The 15,474-nt window shown below is 35.3% G+C and overlaps 2 protein-coding genes across 4 annotated transcripts in view; one reads left to right on the top strand and one right to left on the bottom strand.

The window, feature by feature from the left end:
- The window catches only part of LOC149419629 (regucalcin-like), a 30,506-nt gene extending 21,988 nt beyond the window's left edge, over window positions 1-8,518 (bottom strand). For both annotated transcript variants that reach the window (XM_089637191.1, XM_089637190.1), the window contains exons 1-3: window positions 8,381-8,518; window positions 7,921-8,243; window positions 6,441-6,623 (exon numbers count right to left, since the gene is read on the bottom strand). In XM_089637191.1, coding sequence (XP_089493317.1) covers window positions 6,441-6,623; window positions 7,921-8,243; window positions 8,381-8,471 — 597 coding nt within the window. In that variant the 5' untranslated portion in view covers window positions 8,472-8,518. The remainder of the gene's footprint in view (window positions 1-6,440; window positions 6,624-7,920; window positions 8,244-8,380) is intronic.
- Window positions 1-15,474, top strand: part of LOC149419628 (nuclear exosome regulator NRDE2) — a 47,850-nt gene that overhangs the window by 7,565 nt on the left and 24,811 nt on the right. Inside the window, exons 1-4 of one of the 2 annotated variants that reach the window (XM_089637195.1) lie at window positions 8,667-8,847; window positions 10,267-10,603; window positions 14,240-14,546; window positions 14,709-14,925. In XM_089637195.1, the coding sequence (XP_089493321.1) occupies window positions 8,784-8,847; window positions 10,267-10,603; window positions 14,240-14,546; window positions 14,709-14,925 (925 nt within the window). In that variant the 5' untranslated portion in view covers window positions 8,667-8,783. Of the gene's footprint in view, window positions 1-8,666; window positions 8,848-10,266; window positions 10,604-14,239; window positions 14,547-14,708; window positions 14,926-15,474 lie in introns of those variants that run through there. The other variant, XM_089637196.1, reaches the window with a different exon arrangement.

The raw sequence follows: 15,474 nt of genomic DNA, 5'->3' as shown, positions 1-15,474 counted from the left end.
ACCTTTCAAAAACAGTTTTTAGTTTTCGTATATGTTCAGAAATATCTCTTTTATTGAAAAGCGAAAAAAACACATAAAATCTCCGACTTTCTGACAGCATCTTTAAGAAATAGAATGGTCAATATGCCAGAGGCCTGAGGGGTTAGAAGTTTAAAGTGTTATGTTTACGCTTGCAAGAAGACTCCGTTTTGTAAACTTATTCAAATAAAAAACGTGGCAGAATGAAAGGAACTGAAAGACATGCGACAGTTGCTGAAACACAGAGGACTAATGGTAATATCCTAAAACAAGAGTAATAAACCCGAAATAATCCAAAAATATTGGTGAATATATAACTGTGGAACAGTGGCGAACTTTTTATTGTTTACTCGTATTACAACGCCCGCTGATCAGTATCCTGAAGTGATTTTAAATCTGTGTAGTGCTTCAGTGAAAGTGTTGTCGCAATTGTTATTTAGTGCAAACCAAATACTGTACTGTCAGGCTAATATCACATATTAGTACCAATATTATCACGGTTGTGGATTAACAGGCCGTGGCGTAGAGGATAGCAACTTTAGCGTCGCTCACTATTGTCGCGGAGGAGCTGAGTTCGCTCCCTGCTTAAAACAACTTTTTTTTAAATTAAAAAAAATAATAATAATCAAAAACTATAATAATATAAGTGTAACGCCATCTAGTGAATTTCATCAAATACATTAAAATGAGCAAGCAAAAAAAAACACCAAAAAAACACCATCTAGCGACTCTGATGATGATTACAACACAAATAAAATATTTAAATTCATGGAAAACAAGTTTGAAGATTTATCGGAACAATTGATGAAATCTTTTAGAGAACAAATTAAAAATGAACTAAGAGATCTTAAGAAATCTGTAGAATTTTGTTGCAATAAAATTGATGAATATGAAGAAAATAATAAAAAGAAAGATACACTGATCAAACAACTGCAATCAGAAAACAACGAAATAAAACAGCAAATAAACAAACTGGAACAATTACACAAACAAAATAACATTGAGATACAAGGTATTCCTTTTAAAGAAAATGAAAACTTACCAAAAATAGTCAATAATATTATGGAAACCATCAAATGCGAAATGGAATCATCAAAAATAACAAATATATATCGTATCAGAAACAGAAACCCTTTAAACAAATACCCAGCCTTAGTTGTATCATTCCAAAACAAAGAAACAAAGGACAAAATCATCGACCAAAAAAAAAAATACGGTGTCTTGTACACTAAAAATATAAATTTTCCGGAAGATAACAAAATTTTCATAAACGAACAATTAACACAACTAAATAAACACCTCCTGTTTCTGGCGAAATCCACAAGACTCGGCTACAAATTCATCTGGGCGAAAAACAGTAACGTTATGATGAGAAAAGATGAAACAGCTCCAATCATCCATATAAGGCAGCCGAATGACATACCTTCAGAATAAAGGACCATCTAACATCTAGCACGTGAAAATAACTTATATTCTATCAAAATGTCTGATGAAAATTTTTTGTATGAAAATTATATTTGTCAAAACACAAGTGAACTAAATAATCACTTTAAAGACGTTAACTTTTCAATTCTTAATATGAATATTAGAAGCTTAAGAAGGCACTTTGATGAACTTTGTATTCTTCTCGATAGTCTTGATTTTTCTCCTAGTATTGTCATTTTAACAGAAACGCAAATGAAAGAAGTAATTCCCTATAACTTGCCAGGATATATAACTATTTCATCCGAATGTAAACATACTGGTCACGATGGAATCACTTTATTTATAAAAAATTGTCTTAAAAAACCTGCCTTCGAAATTCTAGACTTTAAAACAGCTAACGCAATCAAATTAACATTTACCCATAGTAATTGTACTTATTTGCTATTAGCTATCTATAGATCACCTTCTTTAAATGAATCTCTATTCAATAATGAACTTAATTCACTTATAAAAATGACTAACAGAAATAACTTTAACTTTGCAATATTAACTGGTGATATTAATATAAACATTAATGAAAACAACAAAAGAACAAAATGGATAAATGAATACTTAGATTGTTTGTCATATGCAGGATATCATTCATACATAAACTCACCAACAAGAGAAAATCTAAATAATTCCACGACTCTAGATCACATATTTATCAAAACACACAAACACGTTATAACTAAATCTTCAACTCTAAAAACAAACATTACTGACCACTACCCAACATTCTACGGACACAACATCTTAACCACAAATTCAAAAGAATACTCTAACACTGTTGAAATAAATGAAATTAATTACGTCACATTAAACAATTTACTTCATTCAGAAAAATGGGACAACATACTATCAATAGCTAACCCAAATTCAGCATTAGAATTATTTTATAAAACTCTAGAAGCTTATATTTCGAAGAGTACAAATAAAATTGTCATCGCTAAGAGAAATTATAAAAAAATTAAGCCTTGGATCACTGTAGGACTAATAGTCTCTATTAAACAAAGAGATAAATTATACAAAGAGATGTTAAATTATCAAAAAGCCTGTCAAAAAAATAACACAAGAATTATGCCTTTCATGAAAACGAAATATTTAATGTATAGAAATTTACTAAATAGGTTAATAAGAAATTGCAAAAAGAAGTATTATTGTGAAAAAATTGATAGTGCAAAAAATGATACCAAAAAAACGTGGAATATTATTAACGAAATCACGAACAAAAAAAAAAAGTATCAACCGATGTCAATGAGATTATAATAAATGAAAATATTATAACTGACAAATCGACTATTGCAGAAAACTTTAACAACTTTTTTACAAATGTGGTAGATCAAGTACTTGAATCTTCTAGTAAAATTGATAATACAATACCCGTAGACTCATCTTCACACTTAGACTCAACTAACGATTTAATTAACTCCTTAGAATATTTTTCACCCATCACAACAGATGAAATTGATAAACACATTGACGGTCTAAAATCAACAAATTCTACAGGAATTGATGGTTTATCAGGTAACACACTAAAAAAATAAAACATTACATTTTAACTCCATTGCTACATATTTTTAATATATCCTTAAAAGAGGGACATTTTCCCGAACAATTAAAAACCTCTATCATAATACCAATTCACAAATCAGGAGAATCGCACATATTAGACAATTACAGACCTATTTCCTTGGTCTCAAACCTCTCAAAAATATTTGAAAAATGTATCAAAATAGAATAATGAATTACCTAGAACAAAACAAAATTCTGTCCCAAAATCAATATGGCTTCAGAACAAAACTAAGCACTGAAGATGCAATATTCGATCTGACTAAAAAATTATACACATCTGTAGATCAAAATAAAAAGAGTTTAGCTATATTCCTAGACTTAAGAAAAGCTTTTGATACGGTAAATCACAATCTACTTATAAAAAAAATGAATCAAATAGGTTTAAAAAATGATACACTAAAAATTCTTACTAGCTATCTCAAAGACAGAAAACAAAAAACAAAAATAGGGGATTTTTATAGTACTGAAACAGGAATAAAAAATGGAGTACCACAGGGAACTGTGCTTGGCCCAATTCTCTTTCTAATATACATAAACGATTTATGTGATGTTATAATCCCTGGTAAAATTGTATCTTACGCAGATGATACAGTAATAATAGTGAATGGAAAATCCTGGCCTGAAACTTTTTTGAAGGCAACAAAATGTATTACATATGTCTCATCATGGCTAAAATGTAATAGACTCTTCTTAAACTATAATAAAACATTTTACCTAACCTTTTCTAAAAATAGTAAAAATATACCCCCTAATAACCTTAAAATTCGAATACATAACTTTAACTGTAATCAAGAAATATGCTCATCTTGCTTTGAACTCGGAAAAGTTGAAAAGATTAAATATTTAGGTATTGTTATTGATACAAAATTAAATTGGCAGTCACAAATTAATAATACCGTCTGTAAATTAAGATATCTTACATACACATTTTACAGACTAAAAGAAGTGCTCAATGTTGAAAAACTGAAAATTATTTATTTTTCTTTGGTGCGATCTTCACTCATATACGGAATAATAGGATGGGGCGGTGCGCTTAATGCACATATCAAACCTTTACAAAAAATTCAAAATTATATCATCAAAGTTATGTATAGTCGGAAAAGAACATTTTCAACGGATGAGTTATACAAAGAATCTAAACTATTCTGTCTCCGTAAATTATTTATTCTGCAAACTATGAAATACATATTTAAAAACAAAAATAAATTCGAAATAAATGAAAACAGAACCAACATTAGAAATAATAATGTATTTTATACTCCCCAAACGAACACAAAACAAATGCAAACACACTGCAGTTTCATTGGACCTCGTACTTTCAATCTTTTACCGAAAAATATTCAAGTGATTTCTAAACTTCCTCAATATTTAAAAGAATTAAAATTATGGCTTTTCGATACAGCAGTTGAAACTTTTTTTTATTTAATTTGTATCAATTTATGTTTCTCATAAAATATTCACCATATATTACACTAAACACTTATAACTTCACTATACACTATTATAAACACTTTTTATACAAAACGCTAATACAAAATGTAATCTTGTTTTTATTTTATATGCCCATAATTTGTTTATTTCTAGGTACAATAAAATTATAACTTAAATATATTAGCCACGCACAGGCTGCGCCTTAGTGGGTTCCCATTATTCTTATTGATTTATATAATATTGTATGTAATTAATGTAAAAATTGGGAAAAATAAAGGAATTAAAAAAAAAAAAAAAAAAAAACCCTGGTGACTGGTAAAATGATCAGCTCTAGTAAGCTAGATGGCGGTATAGTAATTGAGTGTGTAAGGGTAAGATCATCATCAACGATCTCGTTGAATGTGCACCAATTCACTGCTACGCTGATGACAGCACCGCTCACGAGGGTTATCTTTTTGACAGCCTTCCACCTATGATGTCCGAACAGCTCGGGAAGTTTTGAAGCAAAAAATTGACCACCACATCGAGATGGTTCGTGCCTGGGGTAAGGCCAACTTGGTCAGTTTCAACGTCTCAAAAACCCAAGCGTGTCTGATTTCGGTAAAGAGGGAGATCAATGACTGTCTGGTGCAATTTGATGGGAGCGCTCTCCCCAATAAAGACTCGATTGAAATGCTTGGAGTTACTGTATCAGACCAGCTCAAGTATCGGGGATCCATAGAAGCCCGAGTAAATCAGGCCTCCAAAAAGTTGGGCGTCTTGTACAGGGCTAGGAGATTCTTCAACAGTGACCAGCTGCTGAACCTGTACAAGTCTCAAGTCCGCCCAACTATTGAATTTGGGAGCCACCTTTGGGCTGGTGCCCCAAAATACTTAATAAACCTGCTTGAATCTGTGCAAAGGAGAGCGATCCGTCTGATTGACAATCCGTTGTTAACAGACCGATTGCCTTCTCTAATGCATAGATGCAATGTAGGCATGCTGTGTCTGTTCTACAGGTATTTCAATGGAGCCTGCTCCAAGGAGCTAGCAGCATTGATTCCGGATACACCGGTGCACATGCGCGAAACTCGACGGACACGAACTGAACACCCGTTCACGGTTGACGTTGGCTTCATGAGAACGGGCCGTTTTTACGACTCGTTTTTGTGTAAGTCGGCTCGTGTGTGGAACGAGCTACCGGCATCTGTTTTTCCTCCCTCCTATAATCCGAGCCTCTTCAAGGCCCGCATTAACAAATCCTTTCCTACAGCCCCTACCATATTCCGCCTCACAACGCCGCCCAACCGGGTGGTGACATAGTTCCCCTATCTGTACACTGCACAGGCAGGGACACTCTTGTGAGGTGTCACATAAAAAAAAAAAAAAAAGATAACGCATAGTAATATGTATGGTGTATACAAAGCTTGGCGCTCGAATCTAGGCATGCAGTAGACTACTGAATTTGTCATATGTATACCGGCGAATTATAGAACTTGATTTTGTGCCAACAACGGTGAATTATAATGGTTAGAGAGAATACTGTATATTAAAAGTAGTGTAGGGTAAATTAAAGGGAGTTTATATTTCCCGAAAATAATAACAACATTACTTTTACCTACATTCATGTGAGACTGGTATCACCGTGAACCTGCGCGCGATACCTCGCGCGGCAAATATTTCATTCTCTCTCCAGTGGTCTAGCGGCCGGTTTAGCCCTAAATCTCCTCTAACGTACGCAATCTGTTTTGTTCATAAAACTATTGTAATGAAAACTAATTTGAAAATATTCGAATTCTCATTTTTACACACCGAGAGTAATCACTTCTGCGGATTGGAGAACAACAGAATCATTTAGCCAACAACCCATTAAAATTGGCGATAATCACAATTCTCCAAAGTAGGTTAAAAATTTGATACATACTTTCTTTTATGGAGACCATTCAGAGAAAAAGTTAAAAGCGTTAGTATACCTTATGTCCTGATATTCTATGTAGCACTTGCTCCCCGTGAGTACTCCAGATGACAATCTGTGAGAAAGCAGTGCCTGCGAAGGCCAGCAACTGGTCCTCTATTTCGGTGAGGAGTCCGGAGTACAGGATACACTTCTCCTCGCAGTGGCGGGATGACAGAGAGTTGGATACTAGGTCCCATATCTATACCGAACAAATTGTAGAAGATAGGTAAAAGCTGATGATACAAAATGGTGTTAGATTGACAATTTCAACCCCAAATTCAGTCAACACCAATTCCACCGGTCGGTGACTGACTGTCCTACGGTCCCAGGCTTAGTGCGTTCAATTCCTCAGCAGTAAGCAACTATCATAAAATAGGAGATCACAGGTTTAATCCTCTGCTAGTAAAATTCTTCATCATTGCTCAAACAACATGACAGTAGAAGGAATTGAAATATTTATTTATTTAGGTTATACACCCATATGGGTTTTGACAAATGTGTGATATATGTAATAATCTAGTGAAATATTATCAAAGAAGTAGAATTTGTCAAAGAAATTCTAAAAGAGAACACATAAAGAATAATAACAGCTAACAGTAATATTTATTTAAAAGGTATGTTATTATAGCCTTCTTGTAACTAAATTCCATACAGTTGAACACATCTTTTTTTTTATTTTTTTTATAGTGAATACCTCACAAGAGTCCCAACTGCTCCCGTCTGGAGCCAGTGAGACTATGGCATCCCCAATTGGGGGATGTTGTGAGGCTGAAGGTAAGTGGGGAAGGGAAAGAGGAAGGTGGGGAAGTACCTGGCTATTCAGATCTAGTCACTAAACACGGCTAAAGCCATTTGGAGCAACGTTTCAATTCATTTCAATTCATTTACATCTGCTATTTTAGAGAATGTATTGCCAACTGCGTGCAATCTAGGTATTAGAGAGTACCTAAATTACTCAGTCCTGATATTGCTGTTGCAATCAAAAATAATTTTTGATTGAATATTTCTAGTTGGTTTATGGAAGGTAATTAGTCTTAGTAAATCAGGGTTGTCTATAATACCATTAAGAATTTAAAAAATAAAAGTTCAAGTCGGTAATATTGTGAGGTAACTGTTATAACATAAATATTTACTGGATAAACTTGTCGAATTCCGCTGGATGCTTAATACGCAAAAAATTATAAATAGCACTTGGTTTCAATTTAATTACTACAAGAAATAACTATGTATGTGGTTGGAGATGGTAAAAGATGCATTCAAGTTTTTCTCAATCAAAGTAAAGTTTGAAGGTTAGGAAATGCACATAAATTAACCCAAACTAACAACCTATTTTGTGCATTGTTCCTTAAACTCCCGACATAAATAGTTGTCTCGATTAGATACTTACGTTGAAATCAAGGGTTCTTTTTTAAAGAGACTTTGAATTTTTCTTTTAAGTTAACCTTGAAATTGATTTGATACAATGAAATAACTTGGGTAGAAAATTCACAACTAACCTGTATGACGTTATGGGCTGTTAAAACGGCAATTTTCTTTTCACGCTGAATCCATATTAAATTTACAATCCAATCTGCAAACTTCAGGTCATTATTAATGGCTGTAAAATTCACTTTGCTTTCAGGGCATACATTATTCTGGTCATCAGGTGACGATTCAATGTGAAGATCGTATATTTTAGCTTGTTTGCCGCCAAAAATAACCACCGCATTGCTGTAATTAGCCGGAAGGAATCCATGAATTTTTTGCCCCGAAAATACGCTAATTTTCAGCACGAATTTTTGGTTTGATAGTTTGTACAAATATGCTACATGGCCGATACCTATAACAATAAGAATCAGTCAATTTACTAAAACATAACAATAAGAAAAAGCCAATAATAAATTCACACAAAGCTGACGGTTAAAATCTTTGAAAGAAAAATATAATTCTACAATAGATTGGTTAATCAATAAATACCTATTAATAAAATGCCATTTTTCAACACTTTTAAAGCAGTTACATCGGTTTTGATTATATCAGAAGTAAATTTAACCTCATTTAAGTTCATGATTACAAGCCATGTGTCACTTGTGTTTATAAAACGTCAGATCGAAATTTGACAGATGAAAACAAATGCTACCATATGAGAAGAAATTGTACCCAGATATTTTATATTTTGTCTTTTCATTTCAGGCTTTTTAAAATTTATTTTTAGTGGTAACATTATTTTACTGAAGTGTCAAAATTATTGTTTGTGGTTCAAAATATTTTGGTGCGATTCTTGCCGCGGTGTTGTTTTGGTTATAATCTCAATTTGCCGGCTTTTTATGACTTGTATGGTTTTAAAATATAATATTAATAAAGTGTAGTCAGTTAAATCATGGCTTTATTTCCTGCTTACGCAGACCCTTCTGTAAAAGGGAGCGATTATCCAATACAAGAAGGTACAGTGTAGTTATTATGACATTTCAATTTAAACATTTTTTTGTATCTTTGAACGAATATTATAAAAATTACCCTTCTAACACTATTTTATGTATTGATTATATAATGACAGGTCTATAGGACATCGTATAATAACATATAATATAATAAAAAAATATAATAACAAAACAATAATATATTTTTCAATTTAAAATAAGCTACTTTACAACAAGGGTTACATACAAAATATATATTTAATTGCATCTTCGGTAATTATTTACCCCACCGCCGCAATTTTAGGAACAGATTACGCTTCGTTTCAACAGTTATTGTAAGAAACAACTATTTACATGTACAAAATAGGTTATGTGCTTAGTTTGGGTTCATTAAGATCGTCGTACAGGTCGGTAAGGAATCGACAAAAATCGAGTGCTGTGAAGATGAGAGAAATGTTACGCGATGTATGTTGCGTGATTTCTGCACCGGCGGATAAGTGTTGTAGCTTGTAGCTAAGAAAACTGTCGGTATTGCAGACTTTCTTTTTCGCATTTATCGCCTTTAACGCTGTATGTCATTTTTTTTTCATCGTCAAATTGACTCACGGGCACTATTGTAACAGGAAATTTAATATATTTATATAAATTGATAAGAGATTGAAGAGACGGCCGTTAACGATTGTTAATTAAGTCGCAATAAATATGGAGTGCCCGCTGCAACCTGGTACCGCTATCTGTATACGGGAAGTACATCGCATCGCTCCCTCTCGGCCCCAATACAAATGTCTGGATCAGTGGGCTCTCGGTGTACCCCACTCGGTTTTAGTCGATTCTTTACCGACCCGTGGGATGAGATTTAAATTGAACAAAACTTTCACAAACTAAAATACATACTACACAAAAAAAATCCAAAATGGCGGCAAAGGGATACTTTAATAGAAGAAATTTTGAATTTAGAATAAAATGGATATTTAATATATCTTTTATCATCTCTCCCGATGTAAATAGTTGTTTCTTGTAGTAATTAAGTTGAAAAAAAGTGTAATTTTCATAATCTGCGTCTATGAAAGGTGCGGCCGTTAGGTAAATATTTACTCCATCTTGGTGTTTGTAGGAGTTTTGCTTTTCAAGTCTTTTTAAAATCTTGATTCAATTTCGATTTACAGCCAAAAATTAGTAATTTTTGTTAATTTTTAGAATCCAATCCAAAACATACTTTTAACATTTTTGTTTTGCTGTTTTGTTTGTGTTTTTTGTCTTAAAATTACTTTATATGTATCAATCTTTCGATTGTAGAGCTCAAATTTAATGTTGTTTACTTTGAATTGGTTAAAATGATGGTTTTTGTTGAGTTTGTTGTGAAACAAAGTGAAAATTTCGATTATTTATTTAAATAGTAATTAATGTTATGAATGTCTCCAGTATATATCATCCCTGTTTTAGATGACGAAAAATTGATAACCTCGGAACATGACATTGAGGACTGCGCCATCTCCCCGTCGAGCGAAGAGAAACTGCTGGACCCCGATGAAGAGATAGTGGAGATAAAGAGTCAAGGGACTCTAGACTCGTCCAGCAACACGGAGAGAGACACCCCCACCCCGCCCTTTAAGCGGAAGAGGGGAAAAGGCAAGAGGAAGGACAAGAGACTGAAGCTGGAGGACAAAGACAAGTACATGTATCACTCCAAGATAGATCACAATGCTGATTATTACGAGGATACCAAAATAGACTACGGGAATTTGAGAGTGTCTACACTGTATAATCCCGCCAGACCACAGTGAGTTCTTTTTTAAGTATTGTAATTTACAAAATAGGTTCTCAAGTTGACCGTCAAACTAAAGACCTATTTTACTATTAATTTCTTGGTTACAGTTCTACCAACATTCAAGATGGTCGCCTAACTAAAAACCTGTTTTACTATTGAGGCGATGCACTACGTCGTGTAATATTTTAAATCGAGCCGTTATCAATACCACCCCTTACGTAGATGGCGATAAGGTTTAAATTCCCGCTTAACACCATCCGCCTGTTTTGATTTATGCAAGAAAAAAACGTGGCCAAAAAGTGTCTTTTATTTAATTTTGTGGATGTTCAGGAATAAATATTTAATTTTTTTCCGATCATTTTATAAATAACTTAATTTGCCACATTATACAATAAAATCATAACCGAAAATGGGTGCGTAAGTATGAGATTTTGAACTTTAAAGCAGTTTTCATAGGCCTATACATTATTTTTTTCTGGGCTTATAAAAAGACTTATATAAAAAATACTCGATTGTTTCAAAGGCCAAGATGTATTCTACTCGCAGTATTTAATTAAAGCATCTGAAACATTTCTAGGCGACCAAATTTTCAAACCAAAAACACATGATTTTGCATTACTACGTATGGCATCGCCTTAATTTCTTGGTTACAGTTCTACCAACATTCAAGATGGCCGCCTAACTAAAGACCTGTTTTACTATTAATTTGTTGGTTACAGTTCTACCAACATTCAAGATGGCCAAACTAAAGACGTAAAATATTAATTTTGTTTGAACTAAATAGCTATTTAAATTGCACTATTTTATATTTCTGATAACTGAAATAGTTGTTTCTTGTTGTAATTAAGTTGAATCGAAGCATTTAAAAAGTATAGTAAGTAAAATTTGATCTTATGCATTGAGGCTGGGGTGTTTCAAACTTGAGCAGCGATCAGTGCGATTTTTAATGTTTGACTTTTGAACGAAGAAGTGAGGCATAGGAACGACGTAAGTAGACTGAATGCTGTAGAAATGAGATCCCTTAGGCGTATGTGTGGTAAAACCATGTACGATTGTGTGAGAAATGTGGAGATTCGTAAGGGATGCAAGGCTGATGTAAGCGTAATGAGTAAGATTAAGAAATGGAAGCTTAGATGGTTTGGGCATGTAGAACAAGGGAATGAAGAAAAGAGTTTACGGAGAATATGACGCAAATGTGAATGGTATAAGATGTCGGGGATGCCCGAGGAAGACATGGCACAATCAAGTGAACCAGGTATTTGAGTCGGGCCATGTTAACACGCTTCGGCCTGGAAAGGTAGTTCTACCCGTTTGGTCGATTGATGCTTAAGGCCAGGAAGGGTAGTTCTACCTTTTGCGCCGGCCTCATTTCAATGGCAGAAATTATTCAATGTTTTTATATGAATATTATATACCAATCTGTTTGTAAAGGTCTCACCTATATGTACATAATTATCGAATCGTAATGCAAGTCTTCTTTTTATATTTATCTTCGTGCCTTTCGTTTACATCGGTATTTCAACAAAAGGATAATATATTATTTAGATAACATAATCCATTTCCTGGAATGAGGGTTTTTATGACCGTGAAACCCGATTCGAATCTCTATCTCGGTTCCGCCCCACTCAACTCCTATGTGCAAGCGAGCGAGAGATGTCGGGAGTATTTAAAGAAAGCACGTATGGGCTAATACCGATAGGCGGACCGTATTAAACATATTACAAGGTTAATTGAGTTGCATTTCAAATTATAGCTTGGGTATGCTGATTTACTAATTTTTTAAAAAAATATTACTATTTTCGAAGATATAGCGATTTTATCAAATTAAATAAATTCCCGCGGGACCATTATTTTCGCCGGAGACAGTGTAGCACCAGCGCAAAAAATACCCGCCAGAATGGAGAATAAGAGTCAGAATAACAGAAGAGTATCTGTTAGACAATGTATGAATGTGGATGAAGTGAGGAATGTGTACCAAGACCGAGTAGTTTGGCAGTCGATTCTCTCTGCCTACCTCTGAAAGGAAACAGTCCCTGTTCAATGCTGATTTTCAGTCTGTTTCTACATGTAATCAAATCAAGCATGTTATTATGCTTGTCAGTTGACCATAATTTGATCAAAAGCTCAAACTTTGGGAGGCGGGTGTGAGTACCGCCGCCCCGGGAACCATATATTGGATAATTAACACCTCTGCCTCAGGTCGCCCTACGTAGTTCCCGGTCTCAACGGCAGTTTCATCAGTCCACTTGTGCGTGATCGGGAGAGACTAGCTGAGGAAGACCATTTGACCTCTCCAGCAGGACTCTCTCGACCCATCGCCTTGCACCGCGGTGGGAGGGTAGATTCATACATTCGCCACTCCTGGAACCACTGACCCCCAAATTCCTACCCACCCATCATACCTTTTTCTTCCTAGAAAAATAAATGTAAAATCATATGAGTCGTATAATTTCTATACCCGCTATTTCAACTTTCATTGATTTGGAGAAAACCTCAAAAAACTGTCACATCTCTAGCGTACATAAGTAATTGCATTACAATTTTTTATATAATGAATTGGAGTAATAAAATTTCGAAAAGCATTTATTTTTCTATATATGTCTAGCAATAATTAAGTAATTTCGGTAAATAAAATGGATAAAGCGGATTTTGATACTCACTTTGTGATAAAGAGGCTTTTGAAAGTCAACTGAGCCGACATGGCGGGTTTAGAAACACACGCGTAGATCATTTTGACACACGAGCGTGGCGTCAGAGCGGCGGCCATATTGTATTTTGGAAAAATAACTGCTGTGATTGGTTGAATCCGATATAGCGCGTTTTGATAATAACTTTCTGTATGATATAGCTGATTTGGTTTCTCACTCGCAGTTTTAACATGGTTTTTGGTCGCGATAAGGAGGGTTTTGAAACTCAATTTTAGGCTCCTCTTGTTGCTCCCAAAAATGTGAACAAGATGTCATACTCAGATCATTTTGTCAAAAAAATCGGATATAGCGGGTATAGAAATTATAGGATTCATCTAATGTCCAGTGTTTTTACTATAATGCAAAGTCATAATTTTAAAAATAAAAATGTGTTTATCTGGAGTGACCTGCCAGGTAAGTATGTTTTCGGTATCTGTTTGTTAAATAATAAAATTAGATAGAGCGTACGGACTAAAAAAACGGCACTATAAAAATTATCCAACTATTATTATTATACAACATGAAACAATAGGATCACTCATCGTAGTCGTGTATGTTTGCGTCCGAGATCGATCAGCTGCGACAGGAGCACTGTTACAATAATTGGATCGTATCTCTCTTTGTGATTATATTTTCAATAATTAGGGGTGCGTTAAGTTTAATGATGCAATGCAGCGATAGAGCGTTATGCAATGTTAATTTTTCGGCGGTTTTATTTCCACTCCATGGCCTGAACTGCCCAGGGTCACATCCAGAATATGAACAGGTATATATGTATGCAAGTGGCTCCAAGCTATACACTGAGCAACATATTCGGACGGAGATCTCCCATTACAGGTTTTGGGATCGAGTTCAAGATATCACAATACAGATTTGCACAAACACCGTTATTGTTAATGACACAGGGGGTGAATTTGCGCTATGCTTGTAAATTTATATTATAATAATCCTCCTATTTCAGATATGAACATCTCCGCATGGTACTAGGCGACATCACCAGAAAACGTCCATTCAAGAAGCCCCTAAACAAAGCCAAGCGCTACTATAATATGCCGCTGGAGGGCAACACAGCCTGCGCGGGGGAGGGGAAGAAGAAGAAACAGAGCCGCTCCAAGAAGGAGGAATACATCGACATCTCCGACAGCGGGATCGCCTGGGCCGACGCCCGCATCGAGGAGGACCTCGTCCAGCAGACGGCGCACTTCAACAAGTACCTGCGCAGCAATCCGTACGATGCGGAGATGTGGCTGAAGTATGTCAAGCTCCAGGTATGTTGCCCACTATTACTAATATTCAAATAGATCCTCCACACAGCATCCCCAAAGATAACATAGTCCCTGAGGGAAATTAATGTAAATAATCGTCAAAACAGTGAAACCCACTTATAAAGTTCCCACATAAGAATTTTGTTTTTCCGGTTATTATTCTAGGAGGACAGAATGGCTTTTGACATTTGCAACGGTCGCGTGAGCAGTGCTACAGTAGCCAAGAGCCAATGCCACGAGAAGCAGCTGTCCATCCTGGACAAGGCGCTGGAGAAGAACTACAACAGCATGGTGCTGCTGAGCCGCAAGGTGGCCCTGTCGGAGCAGAGTATGCCCAACGACCAGTACCTGGCAATGTTGAAGAGCTTGGTGCTGATGCCAGGTATACCCATTAAATATTATACATGTACAGCGGTTTGAGCATGCCACCATCGTGAAGAGTACCAAAATCTGGATTGGAGCAAGATAAAAACAAACTTGATAAATCTACTTGACTCTGTGCAAAGTAGGGCAGTCCATCTGATTTAAATCTCTAATGGATAAATGCAATGAAGGCATGCTGAGTCTGTTCTACAGGCATTTCAATGGAGCCTGCTCCAAGGATCTAGCAGCATTGATTCTCGGTGCACATTCGTGAAACTCGACGGACATGAGCGAAACACCCATTCACAGTTGATGTTGGCTTCAAGAAAATGGGCCGTTTCTTCAACTCGTTCTTGTAAGTCGGCTCGTATGTGGAACGAGCTACCGGCATCTGTTTTTCCTTCTTCATATAATCTGGGCCTGCATTAATAAATCACTTCCTACAACCCCTTCCTTAACCCGCCTCACAATGCTGCCCAACCGGGTGGCGACATAGTCCCCCTGCCTTTATGCTATACAGTCAGCTGCGCTTTTGTGAGATGTCACGTAGAAAATAATAAAAAGATAC

This window comes from Hesperophylax consimilis, chromosome 11 (assembly GCF_061612785.1).
Source record: "Hesperophylax consimilis isolate HC1 chromosome 11, BYU_Hcon_1.0, whole genome shotgun sequence".
Classification (NCBI taxonomy): Eukaryota; Metazoa; Arthropoda; class Insecta; order Trichoptera; family Limnephilidae; genus Hesperophylax; species Hesperophylax consimilis.
Note: the sequence above shows the minus strand (reverse complement) of the source record. Positions and strands in the feature narration are given on the sequence as shown.